General features: G+C 36.9%; 1 protein-coding gene across 2 annotated transcripts in view; it reads left to right on the forward strand.

Moving 5' to 3' along the window:
• RALYL (RALY RNA binding protein like) overlaps window positions 1–20,735 on the forward strand; it is a 176,921-nt gene that overhangs the window by 91,542 nt on the left and 64,644 nt on the right. For both annotated transcript variants that reach the window (XM_058832217.1, XM_058832218.1), the window contains exon 2: window positions 18,455–18,530. In XM_058832217.1, coding sequence (XP_058688200.1) covers window positions 18,455–18,530 — 76 coding nt within the window. The remainder of the gene's footprint in view (window positions 1–18,454; window positions 18,531–20,735) is intronic.

Below are 20,735 nucleotides of genomic sequence, written 5' to 3' on the forward strand. Positions count from 1 at the left end.
TTGCCTTTTGTGAACAAGTGCAGCTGAACTACAGTAGCAACAAGAGCTTTGTTCAATACAATGGCTAAAAGGCTGAATTCTGCCTACATTACAACTTCTGCCATCACTATAGCTAGTTTTGGATTATCCTGAATACCCAGCTATTATGTTTTTTAATGTGCTTTTTAATCCAAACATGATATTTATACCCTGTCATTAATTGCTACTGTTAATGGGGAGCACTTGAATATGCAAGCAATAATTACAAAAGAGAATTCACTGGTTAAAGTCTTTAATACAGATAGAGCACTTAGTTAATCCAAATTTTATATACTTTGCTGATGATTTTATTGGTGATATGTGAAGGTGAGTGTTCACCCTGAAAAACCTGCTTTTAGAGAGACAAGGGGAATTATCTTCCTACATCAACTTTGTTTTCTTTATATTGAATAAGAATCAGAGATGGATATAACACTGCTGCACTCATAGCTAGTGCAATATGCACATCAGTTTCTAAGCATGAGAAAATTAACTCACATGTAAACATTTTTAGAGCAAAATTGGAAAAAATATAAACAAGATCCAGATAATGACTTAAACACCATTATTGTTATGCAGAAAGTAAAATATGCAATTTTTAAATGTATGTATGCAACTATTTTGAAATCTCAGTATCTTCAGTAGAAACATGTTCAAGATTGCTATAAATAATTATTCATTTATTGTCAGAAAATTACAGGGCAATACAAAATCCCTGACATTTGTCTTATGAGAGCATAAGTCATGTTTGGTTTTTTTCATGGCTTTATCTTGCACGATACTAAAAGATCAACTGGTAAATATGCTAAGTCATAGCACAGAGGGCACCCGTGCAGTCAGGAGGAACCTGCCCAGAGCTCAGCCTGAGCATGATGTGAGTGGGACTGACAGGGCTGGGTGCAGAGCCAGAAGGTGAAAAGGCAAAAAAAGTGACACTAGTCAAATGCAGTGTATCACTGACCACTAAGCTGCAAAATCCATGTTTTAACACTTGACAAATTAAAACCTTTTTGTGTATCTAAGCTGCTGAAGTAATTTATGACAGCATGGTATTGGGTTGGCTATTCATAGTTCCTTTACTTGAGCAGTTGGATACAGCTCAACAATAAAAATATTTATATTTTATTCCTGTCTTTGTTCCTGTGGAACTTCTCATTATCTGTGATTCCTAACAGCTCTTTCTTGTTTACCTTTATGGAGTTTCTAGAGCATATATGATAACTCATTCTACTTTTGTTTCTTCTTGGTACACCACTTTGCTGCTGAGATGGTAAAAAGGGGTAATCATTGGAGTGTATGGGTGTAATTCCTCTTATTTCCTGATTTAGCACAGTACTCACAAATTTCTTTATTTGGAAAGTCCACAGATATACAAAGCACGTAAAGGATATTTTTATACTCATGTAAATCATGATATTTTAGATCAGGTGAGACAAGGCAATTTTTGTCATATTTATTAACTTGTGTATACAATAGAGTGGATTAGTTTGCATTTTAAATGCCTCTTTCTCTTGAGTGTCTCTTCTGTCTCTTCCCACCTCCATCACAGCCTTTAGATTGCTGTCAAAATTTTGGGTGTTTTCCCTGTTTCTTGGTAGTCAAAGTAATAATATCCTAAATTCTGTCAGTTTTACAACCTTACACATAGTCATCCTTTAGTTGATTGCTGTTTCTTTAAGCAGAAGTATTAACACAAGAATAAATCCCCAAACTTGATAAAAGCAAGGAACAGCAAAACTCTCTTAGCTAAATTTCAATTTCACAGGTACAAGCATTTTAGATATTAGGAATAAATGAAGAACCAGTTCTCTTCTTTTGAACTAATTCTGTTTCTAGTATAACTAAATGACATGCTCCACTGCCCACGCTTCCTATGCCAAATGGATTTTCTCTTCAGCTTTTACAGTTTTAATATCTGTGATTTCTCAAATGCACACCTATAATTTGGTATTTTTATTGCTTTCAGGGTGCCATTTGGGAAGACTCTCCTTTTTTTTGGTCACCATGCTAACAATTACTAACTAAGGTTAGAGATGAAATAAAAGTATGTTCAGGAGGGAATTTAGTGGTGTTAAGGTGAGGAAAATAACTGCTGTCAACAACAGCCTCATGATTAGAAAGGAAAGAGTAAGCTAGTGGTTCCCTACTTTTCCTTTTTAATCACCTTCTCACAAGGCTTTTAGTTTATTATCTTGTTTCAAATCTTTTTCAAAATGTCAAGAAGACTTATATGTATGTCATAGGTTAAGATTCTTGAACCACAGAGAGCTTTTTTTCAGTACTTTCACAGAAGAAAGTTAACAAACCCTTACTTTATGCCCTAATTAAAATGGCAGAGCACAAAATGCAGTTCCAAGAAATTATATCTCTATGAAAAATTTAAAGATACTGTATAAAATGTTAATGTTAGTTATTAAAGCCCTTATTTCAATGCCCAATTTCTTTCCAAAATGTTTACAGATTTGACTTTTTTCCTAAAATATATTATTGGTTCAATCATAATTTTTAAAAAAATTCAAATAGCTGCAATAATCCATTTCATCTCACTGGAGTTAGTTAAAATGAAAGCAAGCAAGCAAGCAAGCAAGCAAGAAAGGAAAGCAGGTGTCTTTCTCTCAATTTCTGTGGTAGAACTTAAATCCAAAAGCCCAAAACATGTGAATATAGCCAAGTGCTTGGACATTTTTGTAGGTATAAAGCCATATGACACTTTTCACATATCCCAGAAATCTGAAGTGTCTGAAGGGTAGTGCCATGAGGTTCAGAAATGGAGAGCAGGAGAAACTCCATGTATGTCCTTCTTACTCCAGCTGTGGACTGCAAGTTGAACTAGTACAGCACCTTTGGTCAGTCTTCTTTTTCCCTACATAGAATTTTATAATCCAGCCCCCACATGGTAGCACAAGCTCACTGCAGATACACAAAAGGGACAAAAGTCACCTTGAGTCTTTCAGAAACTGTTGTTGACTACATCTGTGTTATCATACAACAATGGGTACAGGAATCAATTTTATTTAAAATATTTAAATTTTTTGCCAATTTTTTTTTTTTTCACTTTCATGTGGAGCGATATAGGAGAGAATAAAGGAAAAGATGGTGGGGGATGGGCTTTGTAGATGGAGTGATTGATTTTTAATGGCTTGGAAATTTGTCTTTTGGAATAATCAGTACAGAAATGTGCATACCTGACAAATTAAATCATACATCTTTGTTTTTCATTGCTCAGCAGGTGAAGTCATTGGGGCAAATAGAAACTATTGCACTGCTAAAAGTATTTTTAGTTTTGACAAAGCTGCAACCTAGTTGTAATTCAGGTGTTATATTTTAAAACAGCTTATTGTTTCATCTCTTGATTTGGGATTACAACTCAGGTGTGGCCATGTCAGTAAAAGGAAGCTGTTGCTGTTGTTGATTTGCCCTGTCATGCAGTGACAACGTCAATAAGTCAGTATTTCAGTTAGCATTGGAGACACCTGTATGAAATGTTTCTGGGTTTGTGGACACACTGGCGCTTCCCCAGTGTGCCGCTCCCATGGTGCCAACCCGTGTTTCTGCGGGATGAGGCAGACACCAGCCATGGGAGTGTCTGGGAGCCCAAGGGATGGGTGGCTGCCAGGGGTCCATGTAGTTCCCATGTTTGTGTGCCAAATGGGATGTGGGGCACAAAAGGTGGAGTCCCAAGCATGACAAGGAGGCTCCATGTGCTTCAAGGTGGCACAATAAATATGTAATCTCATGGCCCAATATGACCTTGTTTCTAACAGTCATGGATACAGCTATTTCCAGGGCAGCCTGTCAAACATGTTCAGTCTTCACAATGTGGATTGCCTTCATGAAAGCTTAGCATTTATGCAGCTCACTAAGAGAAGAGAACCATTTTTCAGAAGTGATTGCATACAGTGAGTCCTGTTCTTGGGAAGAAAAAAGGAAATAAAAGGTGCTGACATTTGCAGGTATGTCTGTAGTAGAAAGAAGGGGAGAAAGAGATGAATTTTGAAAGTAAATAAAAACTGCACTCTTCTCAAAATACAAGTAGTTCTGTAGTTCTGTTTTATTCCTTGTTGTTTGTTGGGGTTTTCTTAATACTGGCATATAAATTGATACCCAGATTAATGACTGAAATAATGTTTTTTCCAAAACTCAATATTGGGCTATGATACACACTAGTTAGCAGGGCTATGTCTTCCCCATTGCATGTTTGACAGAACTGTGGATCTTTAACTTCCTAACTCTGTTGAGAGTACAGGGATTAAACACTGAAAGTTTCTTGTGTGCTTTTTTTATGAAACACTGAGATAATTTATTGAGTAGTATATTGAGTAAGCAAACAAATATACCTAGTGAAAGTAGAAAAAATATTTTCTTATTTTATAAAACATACTGTATATTTAACTAATATTAAACTTTAAAATTTCATGCTGAGGTGTACTTTCTAAGATATGTAAATGAAAATTGTACCTGACCTTTGAACAGATTACTTTCACTGCTGTGATGTCAATCCCTGAATTATAGAAGTGACTACATGAGCAAAAGATTTGTGATTCATCTCTCTTCCAATATCATCCTATATCAGAATAGAGGTTCATACTTTTAGTAGACCAGCAAAAGCAAACAGCAGTAAAATCCCCCACACTATTCTGCAGAGACTTCATTCTGTAAAGCTGACAAATTTTCCCAAATGCAGATATAAAATTTAAAATATTGTTTAACTTACATTGGTACATTAAGCATATTTATACCTCTAACATGGTTGTTTTCCAGTGTCTTCTGCTTTTTGTACCCTGATTCATTTTTTACTATTTCTTTAATTTTAAAAAGAATTAAATAAAATTTAATTCTTTGTGATAGCTAGAACCTTTCCTCAATTAGAAAAACTTGGAACCTGGTAGTCTGCACAAGTGGGAGGCTTTCCATATGCAAATGCTCTAGCAGTTAGCTCTCTTGATAATGCATGAAAAATACACTCAGGTATTTGCAAATGCAAGATTGCATGCACGCACCATAAAACTTTGTTATACTCTTCTGTGAAAATCAAGACCTCAGTTTCATCCTCAGAGTCCTAGGGGATGCCTGTGCCAGCCTAGATAATTTCTGCAGCCACACTGCTGTGATACTCTGTCACACATGCCAGAAATTTTTTCACAGAATCGTATGTGAGCTGCCTGAGAAGCACCCAGAGGTATGGTGAAAGGCAGAAGTAAAGCAGGATGTACCCAGTTTATGAAAATTATCAGGCCTGAGTAGAATATTTATATTCTTAATGGGATGCTCTTATTTCACTTGCCCTCCTGTTCCCCATGTTCTCTGCAGCAGGCTGTGTCCCTGGCTGACAGCTGAAGCCTGTGTCAGTGACAGGGCTAATCCCCGCCACGCCTGTCCTCACTCATTGTTCTGACATGGCAGCAATACCATTTCACTTTTGGTTGGTATCCCAGCAGACAAAAATGTGCTGTGCACCCTCCATTATGACTGTCCTTATGAGCATGTGTCCTAAACCACCACAGCATTTGTCACCAGGGCTAGCATATCCTGAAAAACCCGCTGAACCTAAAACTGAGCCACTGTTATCTGCAAATGAGTTTTGTCTTCCTTTGGGGACAGACCTTCATAACACAGCAGTATAACTCACCTCCCCTAACTGTGCATGTATCAGAGAAGCAAAAATCAGAGATTTTAATTTAGAAAGTACAGCCAGATAGTAATTTTTCTTTTGGCATGTTTATTTTACACACCTTGGAATGAGGGATTTACAGACTTTCAATATTTGAACAGGATTTGAGAACCTGTGATCTCTTAAATGAAGTAGGTTTGGGCACTGTTTTAATTTAGGAGAGGTGTCAAATATTGAACTAATTATTTGAATGTAAGTAAAGCAAATATGGACCTTTCTCTGTTACTTACTGCAAACAGAACAAGAGTTAGAACAGACTTGATTTCCAGACCAACTTAAATGAAAAACTGTGAGAAAACACAAAAATACTCCAAGCTGTATTGCATCCCTCACACATAAGATATCTTGATACTTGGGGATACCTTGAAGTGGGCACTGGGTTTCTGGTGGGTAACTGATACTTGATCTTTGCCCAATTCTCTTGTATGAGCTGAAGCTAAGAAGCATTTCCATGTTCTGGTTCATTATTTTTTTTCCTAATAAGCTCAGCCTTTTGAAATCATTAAAGTGTGGGGAAACAAGAAAGACTTTTGAGGGATAACACCAAAATAAAGAGCATGATCAAAAAAAATGTTAGTTGTCATTAAAGGGTTCATTTTCCATTGATCCTGGAGCCTTTATGGTGGCGACTCAGCACTCTAGTGAGGGGCATAAAATGAAGCAATGAATGAAGAAATGTGCTACAATTTATTGTTTCCCAATATTATGTCTTTGTGGATCACTGTATAAGAGGAGATGAGCTGAGGATGGAGAGGCAGCTGCTGCTGGACTGTATAGATAACACAGTGCCACGTGCTCAAGCACAGCCATGCTCTGTATAGCACATTTCCCATAGATACAGGTGCAAACATCACACAGTCCAGTGGAATTTCCCATTGTCACTTTTGGAACATTACATGTCCATTACAGGCCACAGTATCCTGAATCACTGGGAGGCTTTATTGCTGGACGCACATTTTCCTTTTCCCTAAAATAAAGCAGCTTGAGTTGACAGTGACCACATGAATGAGCAAGAGGCAAACGTGAAAGGTGAAAACCTTCTTCTTTCTTACTGGAGTTTACCAACTCCAAGTCAGTAAGTTAAAAACAAAAACAAACATACAAAAAAAAAAGACTTAGTGTTCAGATTATTATAAAATATACAGTTGAACAGTGAAAAGCAACAATACTGACTTAACCTGATTTTATCCCAGACTTGAGGGAAGGTTACACTAACACTAAGAGCTTAAGCTCTCTTCAAAAGTTGTATCCTCTCTTACCTCAGCACTGTTTTTCCATTCTGATCTAATATTTTGGAAAATAGATAAAAAATATTAAGTATGTAATTCTGAATTCTTTTAAGATTCATAAGTAGTGTCTAGCAGCATGAAAAAGTTGTAAGGTTGAGATTACAGCAGAGCTCAGGTTAGCACAGCTGGTTGTAGGCTGTTGGATCAATATATATATCAGAGCAGCATAAATATTTTGAATGGTTTAGTTGTATCTTTGGCTCTGCTTGCAAGTTAAAAAAATAAATAAAAATCATGATGTTAGCAGCAGTGTCTGATAAGGAGAACATGAGGAAGTAAGAGATTAGCAGACAGTATGCAGAAGCATTATGTTGAATCACATTCATTTCTATTCAGAGGGATCATTCAGCCCATTGTTTTCCTCTGGCCGTTCTGTTTGTTGCAATATAATATTTTGGGATCTTATTTATACTTAAAATGAATTAAAATAGCAATGTTAAAGCTTTAAAATTCCTTCATCTTTCATCTCTCCTTGTAGTCCCTTCCTCATTTTAAATGGCAAGCATGATATTAGTGGTTTATGCAGCATGTCCAGAAGATTAATGTTTCCAGGTGATCTTGGAGAGCTGTTTCATTTGAACAGCAACCACAGTTTCTTACTGCGTAGAATAGGAAAAAAACAAAAACAAAACCAAACAGACAAACAAATAATTTAACCATCTAAAAGCTACAGGTACTGTGATTTAAGACAGATCCTTGGCATCTTCCTTTAGCAATAATGCTAGATAAGAATTTCAGATTTTTGTTCCAGCATCCACTTCAACACAATAATTTAATCCTAGATTCTGGAATTCAATATCACTTAGTGTTCCTTTGTGATCTTAGATTTTCAGAAACTGTGTGTTAAAGGTGCCATGCAAAACTTGACAAAATTTTCCAGATGAAAAAATATGTGCTTCTATTGAAAATGTTTTCACATACAAGTATACACACACAAATATATAAGAGAAAAGGAAAATACAGGAACTTTGAGTAGGTGTTTGTAATATGGGTAAGAATTTGATTGGAGGTGAGGGTTGTGCCTGTTTTAACTTCATGATGAAGTTGCAAAAGAAATGCTATGGCTTACAATAAAACCCAATGCAAGTAAGGATTCTGAACTCCTTACGGGAATCTGATATAAGTCCAAAATGCCTTTGGGGAAGCGAATGTCCAGCTGGTGTTCACTATCTTGTCTAGCTTTATGTATTTCTTATCCCAAATGCAGTAAAGATTAGTTTCCAAAGCTTTGTTACAAACATTTGTGATGTGTGTTTATGTGCAGCTTGCTCAAAATAATCTCATTCTGAAGAAAATATTGGAAGTCTCATGGTCCCACAGATTTCTGAGGAGAATTGACTCAGAGTAAAGGAGTTCTTGGTTCCTATGAATTCTGAGCCAAATTACATATCTGCTTTGTGGGTAAAAAAAATAGACAGTTTTATGGCAAAACTGGCTTAGACAGAAAATGTTACTTGGAAGTATAGAACAACATAAACCAAATTAACATAAGAGGTAGTGAATGTTCAATGAGAGCTTCACTAGCACTGTATACTAATATGCATGGTAATTATTCCTTTTCTTCTTTAAAATTCAACCAAAATATGTCATGCAGCCCTTTTAGTAATACTTTTGATATTAAGACTTGATTTAATGAGGTTCAAAATAATTATTTTATTTCATAATAGGTTTTTTAGTAAGATATTACATTTTTCCCTGTTATTGATTCTTTATATATGCAAATTTATATGAGTACCTTAAACCATTTGTGAGAACCTCTGAAGCAGCATGTAAAGTATATTTGCATGCAAACCCAAATGTAGAAATACAAAAGTAAACACCAGAAGTCCAATAAATTCCATGAAGAAGGATGATGTTTTATATTTCAAGAAAGAGATTCTGTGATTTTTGTCATTACTGATGAGGGAAATGAATAGTGGTTGAAAAAGGGTTTGAGGTGGTGAAGAGTAGGGGGCTTATAAGGCCAAAACAAAGCTCACTTGTTGTTGAGAAATATTTTTTTCATTAAAAAATGCACCTATATGTTATATCAGCAAGAACAGTAATAGGACATTTATGTAGTCCACAAGGCTATTTGAAATTGTAGTGATTTCTGGTTCCAGCTCCTAACAGTTAGGTACTGGCAAAATCAGTATGGGAAGATAAAACATCATGCTTTAGGACATATAGTAATCCTAAACTGCTAAGCATTTTAGGAGGAGAATCATGCTGAGATGATAAGAGAATGGAGGGAAAATAATCTTATTTCTGCCTAGTTCGTGGTTCTTGTGTCTCCTTCCAAAGCACCTGGGGCTGCTGAAGGCGGAAAATTACAGTATATCAACTATCAATCTGAAAAGATATAGCATTTTCTCTATTCCTATCAACTCTTCTGTTTTCCTTGCAGGAATGACATGGAGATAGAAATGAAACAACAGTGAATATCATTAATTTTGAATATTTTTGGTACTTGCAATTTTTAAATGCCTTGCTTTTGCAAAAGACTTCTATGTTTTTGCAGTCTGGGTGCCAAATAGAATCCACTGGACAACTTCAAAAGCTGCAAATGAAAGACAGTTAGAACATGGTTAGAACCTAAGCATTGCTGTTAAGGAAATGTTGGAATTGGCATAACTTTTTTTTTGCATATCAGCTCCACAATAAAATTTCATTCCATATGCCAAATTTCAATGCAATTATTTCCACTTCTGATGCCATTTCATTCAACACAGCCATGGTATTTAAAGGCTTTATGCTAGTGAGTTAGTGAGACCATTTTTCTTTATGCCACTGTTATATTATTTTATAATACTGAAACTATAGTAACATTAAGGTAAAATTTATAATTTTTCCATTATAAGGTATGAGCTGATTCTGTAGCTGTCCATCATACGATTTACAATGTTTGTGTTACAAAGACAAAACTTTTCAGGACCGTATTATGTGATATATTGGATATAAGGAATTTTTTTCAGTGATGGTGGTGAACCACTGCACAAGTTGCCCAGAGAGGCTGTGGAAGTCCCACTACTGGGAGTGTTCAAGGCCAGCTTGGACAAGATTTTGAGCCACCCAATCAAGTGAAAGGTGTCTTTTCCCATGGCAGGAGGGTTGGACTACTTGATGTTTAAAGCTCATTTCCAACACACATTATTCTATAATTCTATGAGTCTGCAATATGGGGCACAGTTTTCATAAAGCTGACACTGAAAATACTACAGTATCTCAAAACAAAATGCTAGAAGATGTTCTATGCAATTCTAAAGTAAACTTGGAGCTTGAAAAGATCCTTCTCTACAGATCTCTAAATCCACAAAACCTGGAACCTGAGAATCATGAGCAGAAGGAGAATATATAGAAAGGAAAATGGAACAGCTGAAATTAGTTGAGAGTAATTGTTTTGAGGCAATGGGGTTTTTCAAGTGATATGGGACCAACAGGAAAACCTGCATCTTTAATCATCTGAGAAGCCAAGTACAGGGAAGATTAGAGGAAACATTTCTGATGAGAGAATGAGGGTAAAATCAGACATGTTTTGGAGAGGAATATTATTGGAAAGTGGTGGAAGTGTTTTTGGGGCTGCAGATGTCCATCTTTATCTCTCCCAGTAGCTTCCCTGATCAGTGTTCATGCTGTGAAATACACAGCATGATTCCTCTCTGATCTGTGGTGAGACTGGATGAAAGCCTCTAGCCTGTGGGAATAGCCTCAAGGTCAGACCACGCCTTGAAGGTTTTGACAGTAAAGCTCAGGGTGTCAGATACACCTACCCCTCAGTGATGACTGCGCCATTCACAACCAGCTTTTCAGAGAGACACACTGCCCTCACACCTAACAACACTTTGAGGGTGTCCACTGTTTGCTGCCCCAAACCATCACCTACTGCCTCTGCTTCCTGGCCCTGGGGCTGCTGAAACCTCCTGCCCAAACCAGGAAAAGCCCCAGGCTGCAACATGCAGAATGGCATGTGCATTGCAAAGTATTTCTCTGGAAGCCTCTCTGCTTGTGATGCCCAGAGAACCTTGACTTTATTCACTTTTCAAGATTATGAGAAAATGCACTTCACATGTAAGCAAATTTGTTTTAATGTTCAAGAAATATAGTTAACATGTGCAGATAATGTTGGTAACTTTTTACAAAATATTGTTATTGTGATGGTTATTTTAGGAAAAAACTATCTTCATTTTGAGTTAATAAAGTTGACAATCTGCAGGAGATATAGTAAGACAAAAGGACTGGGGTAATAGGGATTTTGAACTCTTTTGTAACTACAGATTTCAATTGTCATGAAAAACTACTGCTAGGAGCATGAAGTTAACATCAATAAGAGAGTCAGATGAAGGGCCGTGGGGCAGAGAAAGTAGCCAAGTATTACAAGAGAGAGAGAGACAAAATGTAGTTTGAGGACAAGCTGAAAATTACCAAGGTTCAGGGCACTTTCCCTAGAATAAATCATATTGCAATCTGAAAGAAGTAGATGAGGGACTTTCATACTCTGTCCCCACTACACTGTTTAATGTTTCCGCTTGGGGCTAATTGCAGTGCTGAGAAACTCAGACATCTAGTCAACATGAAGCTTTGTCTGAGTCTCATGGTAATAACTATCTTTTGTTATCAGAGAAAAGCAGCAGAGAATTTGTTGGCTGCTGCCTTGTAATGATTGTGCTTGATCTGAAAGAAGACAGATGCTCTGTTTTTTATTTGTAAGCAGCATCTTTACTGTGATCAAGTGAAAGCAAAGGTAATCCTTGCACTCCAAACTGTCTGGAAAAAAGGAAAAAAAAAGGTAAATCAAGGACCAGTTCTGTTTCCCATAAACAACACCAGTGAGAAGGTAGGATTTCAAGCAGGGATGGCAATCATATGAGAGTCCCTGCTTCAATTCTTTTTTGTTGGTTCATTTTCTTGCTGGCTAAGCTTACATTAAAACTATTTCTTTTTTCCTGAAGATAGCAGAAAGTTTCTGATTTACTTTTCCATTGCTCTCTTTTACCCTCATGGCAACATTACTCTTCTAGATGTACATAATTTACTAGTGCATGGGTTAAACAAGTGCCTGGTACGTCGAAATCTTTTTCTCTGCGTGAGAAGCAGAAGCTGCAAGCCTGATTAAATTAAAAGGATCTTCTTACAGGAAGACTATACTTTCCTGAATCTATAGTTTGGGTCTTGTGAGGTGAAACACGTGACAGTCAGCTTCATGGCTGCCATGGCACAAACCAGGTTTGTTTCCACAGTTAAAACCCAAACCCCCACAGCTCTTACAGAGCTGGTCTGCAGGTAAGTGGCCACATAGTCCCCTTGAAGCTGAATCTGATTCTCTTGCATCTGCAAGTGTGGAACTTCCTGTAGAGGAATGCACAAGCCCTGTTCTGAGGAGGAGGAGTGTGAGGATTGCCAGCAACAGGGCTGCTCTCCTTCCCATAGGAATCCCTTCACAAGGCATGCCATATTCTCTGTGGTGTTCCTTCCCCTGCAGCCTAGTACCCCAGGGTGACTCCTGACACATCACAGTAATTCCTCTGCAGAGATTCGAGCACCAGAAGAGAAGCAGTTTGTATGGTCTTGGCCACAGATTCTTCAATTTCAGTGGAGTCCATGGACAGTCAGTCCGAGGGCACAAATAACCATTCTCCTCTTCCCCTCCCCTGGCAGAAGTGAGGCCTCTCATGGACATGGATCACTGCTGATGGCACAACCAATAGGGCCAGGAAGTTTGGCCCAGATTGTGATGTTACTTGGAGTGGGAGGTGCAGGGATGGCAGCAAACAGACAAAAACCAAGGCAGACCAATGCTCCACCTCAGCTGTGAAGTACATTGATATCCATTCAGGAGCTGAAAGAATGCTGTCTCCAGGGCTCTGAAGGAATGATGTGTGATAGGCACACTGACAGGACAGGATTTCGCCTTTTAGCTGTCGCCTGTCCTCACACCAACCCAATTCCCTGGGGAACAGAAAAAATTTCCTGCGAGAGAACTCCTGACACTTTTGCTACTGAATGGATTTAAGAATGATAGCTTATATAATCCTATAGCCTCATTTCATTTTAGCAGTATTTAATGAAAGAAGAAATGGTTGAACAAAGCAATTTCATATACTATTCAACAAGAAGCTCTTTCTGTATGAAGCATTAACAATAGCTGTCATCTTTGTACAAAAAAAGGCTTCCAATTATTTCAATGCTAAGAGAAATCCAAATACTGAGAGCCCCACAAGAATTTTTAATACCATTATAGAAAAGAAAAAGGTATGACCCAGAACTCCATTTAATATTTTACTAGCCTTGAGAATTAATTTGAGCTTGTGTTCAATTTTCTGGAAAGTTTCATCTTTACAGCTGTACAGTTTGGGCACATAATGGAAGAGAACAGTGAGCTTTCCTTGCCTCTCTGCTTTTTGAACATGCTAGAGATGGGGGAAAGGGAGGAGATGACATGTAATCAAGGGAACATATAATGAAAAAAGTAAGTTTATGATATAAAAAAATGTCATATGATTTCATTAAAAAATTTTTAGCAGGTAGCAAGGAATTTATAAGACTAGTAGATGGAAGATTATAAAAGAAAGATAGATTAGCCTCAGCTTTGCTGGTGTACAGTTATGCTATAAACCATATGGCCACAGGCTTTCTCTAAATTGCATTTGTCTCTTGGTCTTTCTCTTCTATCCCATATACTTTTTGCCATCTGAAAGAAGAGAAAATCCCTCCAGATCTATCAATACCTCCCTCTGTATATAGATTGTGCATTCACTGTGTGAATTCTTTTTATATCCTAATTTAAATTACTGTCTCTTCCATTAAGTGTTGGTCTAAAGCACAGCTGGTCTGATGATACACAACAATACACTTTTTTATCCAAAATTTAAGTCAAATAAGTGTAGATTTGTTCAAGGAATGTCTCCATTTCTGCAACCATTCATGAGAATGTGTTGAAGAAGGCCTGATGAAACATGTCTTTGGAAATCGGCTTTTGATCTTTAAAGCTACTTGGAATTTTCCTAGCTCCAGGTTTTGGTTTCCAGTCTTTCCAACATGGAGCCCATACTCAGACACCACATCTTAATATTAAATTACATGTACTAATTATTGGCATGTGGATCTGTTCTCTTTCACTGGGCAAGTTACAAATAAAAAAAACATGCTCAAAATCAGATCTGTTCTGCTGGCTACACACAGCCTTGAATGAAATCTAAATCTCATTCTTTGACGAAGCTCTGCCACGATAACAGGAAAGTATAGCAGTAAAAAATTATTTCTTTTGATAAAGAAAGTAATTTCATTTGATTCTGAAAGCATATAATAACGGGATGCATTACAATGTGTTGTTTTCTGCATATTCACTTTCGTATTCATAATGTTTCCATAGTATTTTGAATTTCAGTGGTGAATTTATCTTGGTATTGATATCAAAGGAAACATATCTAGTATATGAGCAGAGAAAATAATGTGAGTCCCTGGGCTGCTCCATTCCCACTTAGAATTATGCAATCATGGATTCATAGAATGGTTTGGGTTGGAATGAACCTCTTAAGACCATCTAGTTCAAATCTCCCTGCCATGGGCAGGGACACCTTGCACCAGACCAGGTTGCTCAGAGCCCCTTCCTACCTGGCCTTGAACACTTGCAGAGGCATCCACATATTCCCTGGGCAACCTGTTACAGAGTTTCATCACCCTCACAGCAAAGAATTTCTTCCCAATGTCTAATCTAAACTTTGTCTCGGTTTGAAGCCATTATACCTTGCCCCATCATACCATGTCCTTGTAAAAAGTCCCTCTTCAGTTTTCCTGTAGGCTCTCTGCAGGTATTAGAAAGCTTCTAAAAGGTCATTCTGAAGCCTTTTTTTCTCCAGGCTTAAGAACCCCAGCTCTCTCAGCCTGTCTTCATAGGGGAGGTGCCCTATCCCTCTGATCAGCTTGGTGGCCCTCCCCTAGGCTTCCTAAAAAGGCCCACATGCTTATGCTGGGGATCCCAGAGCTGGGCACAGTACTCTGAGAGCAGAGCAGAGAGGCAGAATCCCCTCACTTGCTGGCCACACTGCTTTTGATGCAGCCCAGGTTTCAGTTGGCTTCCAGCTGGGCAGCAAACACATATTACCAGGTCACGTCAAGTTTCTCATCTTCACCCCAAATCCTGTTCTCAATCTATTCTCCCCCCAGCCTGTGTTAGTGCTTGAGACTGCCCACACCCAGGTGCAGGATCTTGAACTTGGCTTTGCTGAACCTCATAAGGTTCACACAGGTCCACTTCTCATTCCTATTAAGGTCTCTCTAGATGGCATCCCCTGCCTCCAGTGTCCACACAGCTTGGTCTCATTGGCAAACCTCTTGAGAGTGCACTCAATGCCACTGTCTGTGTTTCCAAGAAAGATGTTAAATTGTACCAGTCCCAATACTGGTCCCCAAGGAATGCCACAGTGGTCTTCACTAGAAAATCTACCCATTTCATACATTTTTGAGTGTGACCATGAGCCATTTCTTTATCCACCAGGTGCCAATTCATCAAATCCATGCCTTCCATCCAGAAGCAATGTGAATGTCTGTGTCCCTCGAGAAGTTATCTGGTACATATTCATGTACAAATGCAGCAGCTAATTTGACAGCATAAGGAGTGATATGTTTCTGCATTCCTTGGGGTGGAATCATTAGCACAGGTAAATCTCTGTGCTGCTGACAGCAAATTTATTTGACACAGAGTTTATGATCTAGTAGATGTAAATGTCTGCTGTGAAACCAATGATGGATGAAGGAAGAGAACAACTTATCTCACAAGATTTCCAGCTGGGATAGAAATAATCTATCTTGTGAAATGTTGACAAGTTCACTTCTAATCTTAGTTAGAAAATTGAGGCTGGAAGAGATAGTGCTAAAAAAATAATGGGGTGAAAATCTGTTCTAACTTTTCAAAGCATTTCCTACATCCATTCTTAACTTGCTACAAAGTGCTTAGGGAGTTGCAGAGCTATTCAATCACTTCCATATTAACAGAAAAGCCCCATGTGCACAGCTTTTCTATGAACTATTTCCTGTGGCAAAAAGAATTTTTGCTATTTTGCTATTTTGGCTATTACTATCTGTATAAAGTGTTTAGAGATTTATTTAAATGTGAGGGAATCTTAACTAATTCTGAACAGCTTTGCCACTGTGCCTCTTACAGTGTCACCTTTCTGACATTTTTGATTGAAATAAAGAGAACACATAGCTAACAGCCCTTAGCCTTTACACTACTCACCTTTTTTAAAAGTGGCTCTTATATGAAAAAGTTTTTAAAACTTGCAACTAAGGGTTTAAAAAGAAGGTCTAAGATGTAGCTCTGAAACAGTAGCAGATGAGAGATGAAAAATATGTGGATTATGGTATTGTGAAGAGGATATCACAGCCTCAGTTATTTTCCAAAAGCAGATTATAATTCTATTTTTTTTCATTAAAATCTGTTCAGCTTGTAGTAGGAGATGGTGAAAGGCAACCCAGTCAATGGCCTTAAGTGGGCATATAAAATAGTTTAAAAAGTCTAATTATCACAAAGGTCACAGAATAATTTTTTTTTTTTTTCAATTCTGTTGTTTACAGGAGCCAATGGAAGTGCAACAGAGCTATCAAGATTCCTCAGTAGCTTTCAGAAATGTCTGTTTTTTATTTTGTTGATTCAACATTGTAGAATTTATATGTCTTGAAATAAGAGCATCTTATATCAAAAATGGAAGACAAAAATAATACATATTTAATAAATAACTTGCTAAAATTAAGGGAAGGAAAGCATTTCAAGGAGGCATGAAAACTGTGTACAAATGTTCCTCCAATTTCAGAGAGTTAGATGGGACAAGAAAATTATTATTTTAGTAAAAATTATGATTCAATAGTAATGAAGAAGAAACTGCAGTCAGATTTAATACTAAAATAATTTATGTAAGGAAAATGTTACTTAAGTATTTTATATTATATAGTTCTATATAAAAACTTTTTATATCACATTTTTGTATCATTTTAAATAAATGTTGACTGAGCTCAAAATATTAAAAATAAATGTAATTTTTTTTCAATTATTTTAAATATTTGAAGTATGAAATTTCCATTGGAAAATATTTTCTGTCAAAAAGAAGTCTGAGACATATATTTTCAATAATCCTGATTGTTAAAAAAGGTCAGATTGGGAGCTTTTTATTAATTTTGTGGGGAAAAAAAGTATCAATAATAAGTCTTGAGCTTTTATTGCATCTTTTGAGGTTAAGAATAATAAACAAAAATGTTTGACACTTTAGTATCACTGCACTGGACAATGTTTATTCCTACTCCTACACCTTATCTTTCTATTTCTCCCTCCACTATACTCAATTTCAGGTTAAAATAGACTTTACTAAGAACATGTGTTTTCTTGAATCTTGACCACCACATGATTCTACATTTAATGGGATATGTTGTTCTGTCACAGCAATTTTACACTGAAATAATTCTGATGAATTCGTTGACTGCTACTCTTTTTTTTATATTATTGAAACTGTGAAGAGATTTAGCTTCAGCGTCCCTCAAATTGCATGAAATTTGTTTCCTAAAGAGAAGTTTCATTTTATCCATGTAATTAATTGTAATGTCGACTTTGCAACATTCAATCAATTGTAATATAGATTTTTTATTATACAGACAGCTTCGTAAGTAGGCACCTTCCAGGAGGTACTTTCCAGGGTCTGTGCTTCTTTCTCCATATATAACTATTCTAGCAATCATAAATGAGAGACATCTATCTTTGGTATGTCTCTGAGTGTGATTCAAATGAAGAGAGAAATTTGAGATCAAGAATAATGTGTATAGGAGCTATATATATATGTATATATACATATCAAACTTATATCTATATAAGCTTGACTTTCTTTTACATATCAAGCATAAATTTGAAGGTAGAATATAAGCAAACTTTCAAAGTGTTCACAAGATTTCTGATTTTGTTGAGAAGATTAAGTATCTGCTTAAGAGAAAACATTTGCAAACCCAGATTTTCTCATTCTCCAAGAGTGATTCATTTGGGGTGGAAAATAGATACTCTTATTTGTTTTTGAAGAGCTGCTTTCTGAGTGGATTGTGAAGTAGCAGTTAAAGATCAGTGTGCATTTCTTTATTTCCTAAAGGGGAACTTCAGAACAATTGCAGTTCTCAATAGAATTTGACTTAAGATCATAGTTTATTTCACTATCTAAGTTACCATCCAAATCTTCTGTATTAGAAATACATAATTGTCTTCACCAAGTGGAAACCTGTGTGTTTTAAAAAATGTCATTTCTCTCTGTAAAATAATAACCAGTATTTTGCTTAAAATCCTCATGCAATACAGTAATTTTTTTTCAAAAAATGTTATGGCATCAATTCAGAAGAGGTAAAAACTAGACAGGTGTTTTAGGTATGTTGTCCATTTTCACTCCCTGTTACTCATTTTCAGTGACTTGAAGGTGCCTTGGCAAACTTCCAGATGTTTGACTTACTGATATCAAATGTTTGCTTTCAGATATCAACATGGCAGGAGAACCAAAACCATACAGACCAAAACCCGGCAACAAGCGGCCACTTTCAGCACTTTACAGGTAACTGAGATTTCACTCTAACTTACCCCAATATAATTTTTATCAGAAAAATTATAGTAACCCAAAATGTATCTACCTACCAATGGCACTGTGCAAGGTTTACCAAAATTATAATGAAATCTAGCTACTTATTAATGCTCTCATTCCTAGTCATGCTATCAATATTTTTATTTTTCTTAATTAGTGTTATTTCAACATTTAGTCTTTATGATTCAGTGCTTGGCTATGGCCTCATTTTTTCTGGTTTTTATATTGGCAATGATCAGTGAAATAACTAACAATTTCAGAGCAACAAAATTAGTTTCTCATGGATATTTCTGTGAGGGGTGAGAACCAAGTTCTGACAAAACTGGACTTCTTCCTCAGTTCAGGAGGGCATTGATAGTGTTTTTCTCCTATTCCCATGTGCCTTTTTTCACAGAGCTTTTACAAACTTGAGGAAACATCCAATTTTTTTCTAAAATCAATTACATTTAGTGAAGCATTACAGATTGTTAGGACTACCATGCACACATGTATTTATGCTCAATAAACCTCACTTCTCATAAAAGTACTACAGAATTTATGCTCCAGATCCTTGGAAGGGATTAGGGCTGATTTCTACTGTAGCTAAGTAAAATGCTTGTACCAGAGTGCCACCAGAATGTTTCTGTACCAGAATCATTTTAGGTCTGAGCCTACATGCTATATAGAAGAAATTTGAAGTTTTATCATATAGCTGCCCTTAGCTAAAGTGATAGAAATATTATTTTTGGAGAAGAGAATCCCTGTTTCATAATTACTCTCAACTGAAAGTTCCTAAACTCTGTAGGTGTTCCTGGTAACCTTGGTCTACTCTGTCCCTGTGCCAGTATTTCAAAAGATTTTGAAAGATGTTCTATGATTACTGACATTTATATATATTTCCACCTCTGAGCTTTTGAAGGCTTTCTCACAAATACTTGTTCTACAAAAAAGATAGGGACAAGAGAAACCTGTGGAAAGTTCTAAAGGAATTTTGAAGAGGAAAAATTAATCTTAGATTGTCCTTTCATGGAAGTAGTGCAAACTATTTCTCTAGATCATGAGGCTTTTATGAGCAACTAAGAGAATCCTTCCATTTTGCTCTTCATCTTAATTCTCCCTTTCTGCTCTGCCCTTGCATGACCCCACCTGGAGTACTGTGTCCTGCTCTGGAGTACTAAGCACAAGAAAGGACTAACAGAGGGCTTATAACATAGAACACCTTTTAACATGGGCAGATAGTGGTAGGATAAAGGGGAACAATTTTCAACTAAAAAGGGAGGGATTTAAATTAGATGTTAGGAAGAAATTCTACACTTGGAGGATAGTGAGGGACTGGAACAGATTGCCCAGGGTAGTCGTGGGTGTCCCACTGTAAATATTCAGGGCCAGGTTGTATGGGGTCCTGAGCAATCTTACTGAGTGGGTGGCATCCCTGCCCATGGTGGGGTGATTGTAAGTAGATGACCTTTAAGGTTCCTTCCAACCCACTCCATTGTTCTATGGTATGGTCTCTTCCAACCCAAGCCATTCTATGATTGTATAATAACAAGGAACTTTTATTATCTCAGTATCACTTAATCTAATATGTGAGAAGATCAATAGCTAATAAAGTTTATTCAGAACACTGTAACTGGATCTGACTGGAATGGAAGTAACATTCTTCATAGGATCCTATATGTGCTTTGCATTTGTTATTAAAACACACCAATGTTTTGACTGATGCTGAACAGTGTTTGCACAGCCTCACAGTTTTCTCATTTTCCTATTCTGCTTTTGTAATTAATAGGTTTTGTGTGGGCAAGAAGTTATGAAAAAATGTATCTGAGACAGCTGTCCCAACCTGGCCAGGGAGATAGTCTGCCATATAATCAGAAATAAAAATTGAAAAAGTTTTTCTTCCAAAGCAGCTGATGCTTGGAGATTGATCAGACTGCTTATGGGAGGTGAAAAGTAATTGCCTTTGCATCATTTGGAATTTTGTTCCCTTCTCCCTTCCCCTATTATACTGCAAATATCTCAATCCATTAGGCTTTTTAACTTTCGATCTCTCCTTCATCCCAGTAGGGGACAATGGTAGGGAAGTGAGACAGTGATTACGTGGGTGCTCAGCTACTGGCCAGGATTCACCCACAAGACTGAGACAGTTTAGAGGGAAGTGGTTACCTTAGATTTGATTTACACTAAGAGAGTCACTGGTTA

The sequence above is a fragment of the Poecile atricapillus genome, chromosome 2, assembly GCF_030490865.1.
Source record: "Poecile atricapillus isolate bPoeAtr1 chromosome 2, bPoeAtr1.hap1, whole genome shotgun sequence".
NCBI classification, from domain to species: Eukaryota; Metazoa; Chordata; class Aves; order Passeriformes; family Paridae; genus Poecile; species Poecile atricapillus.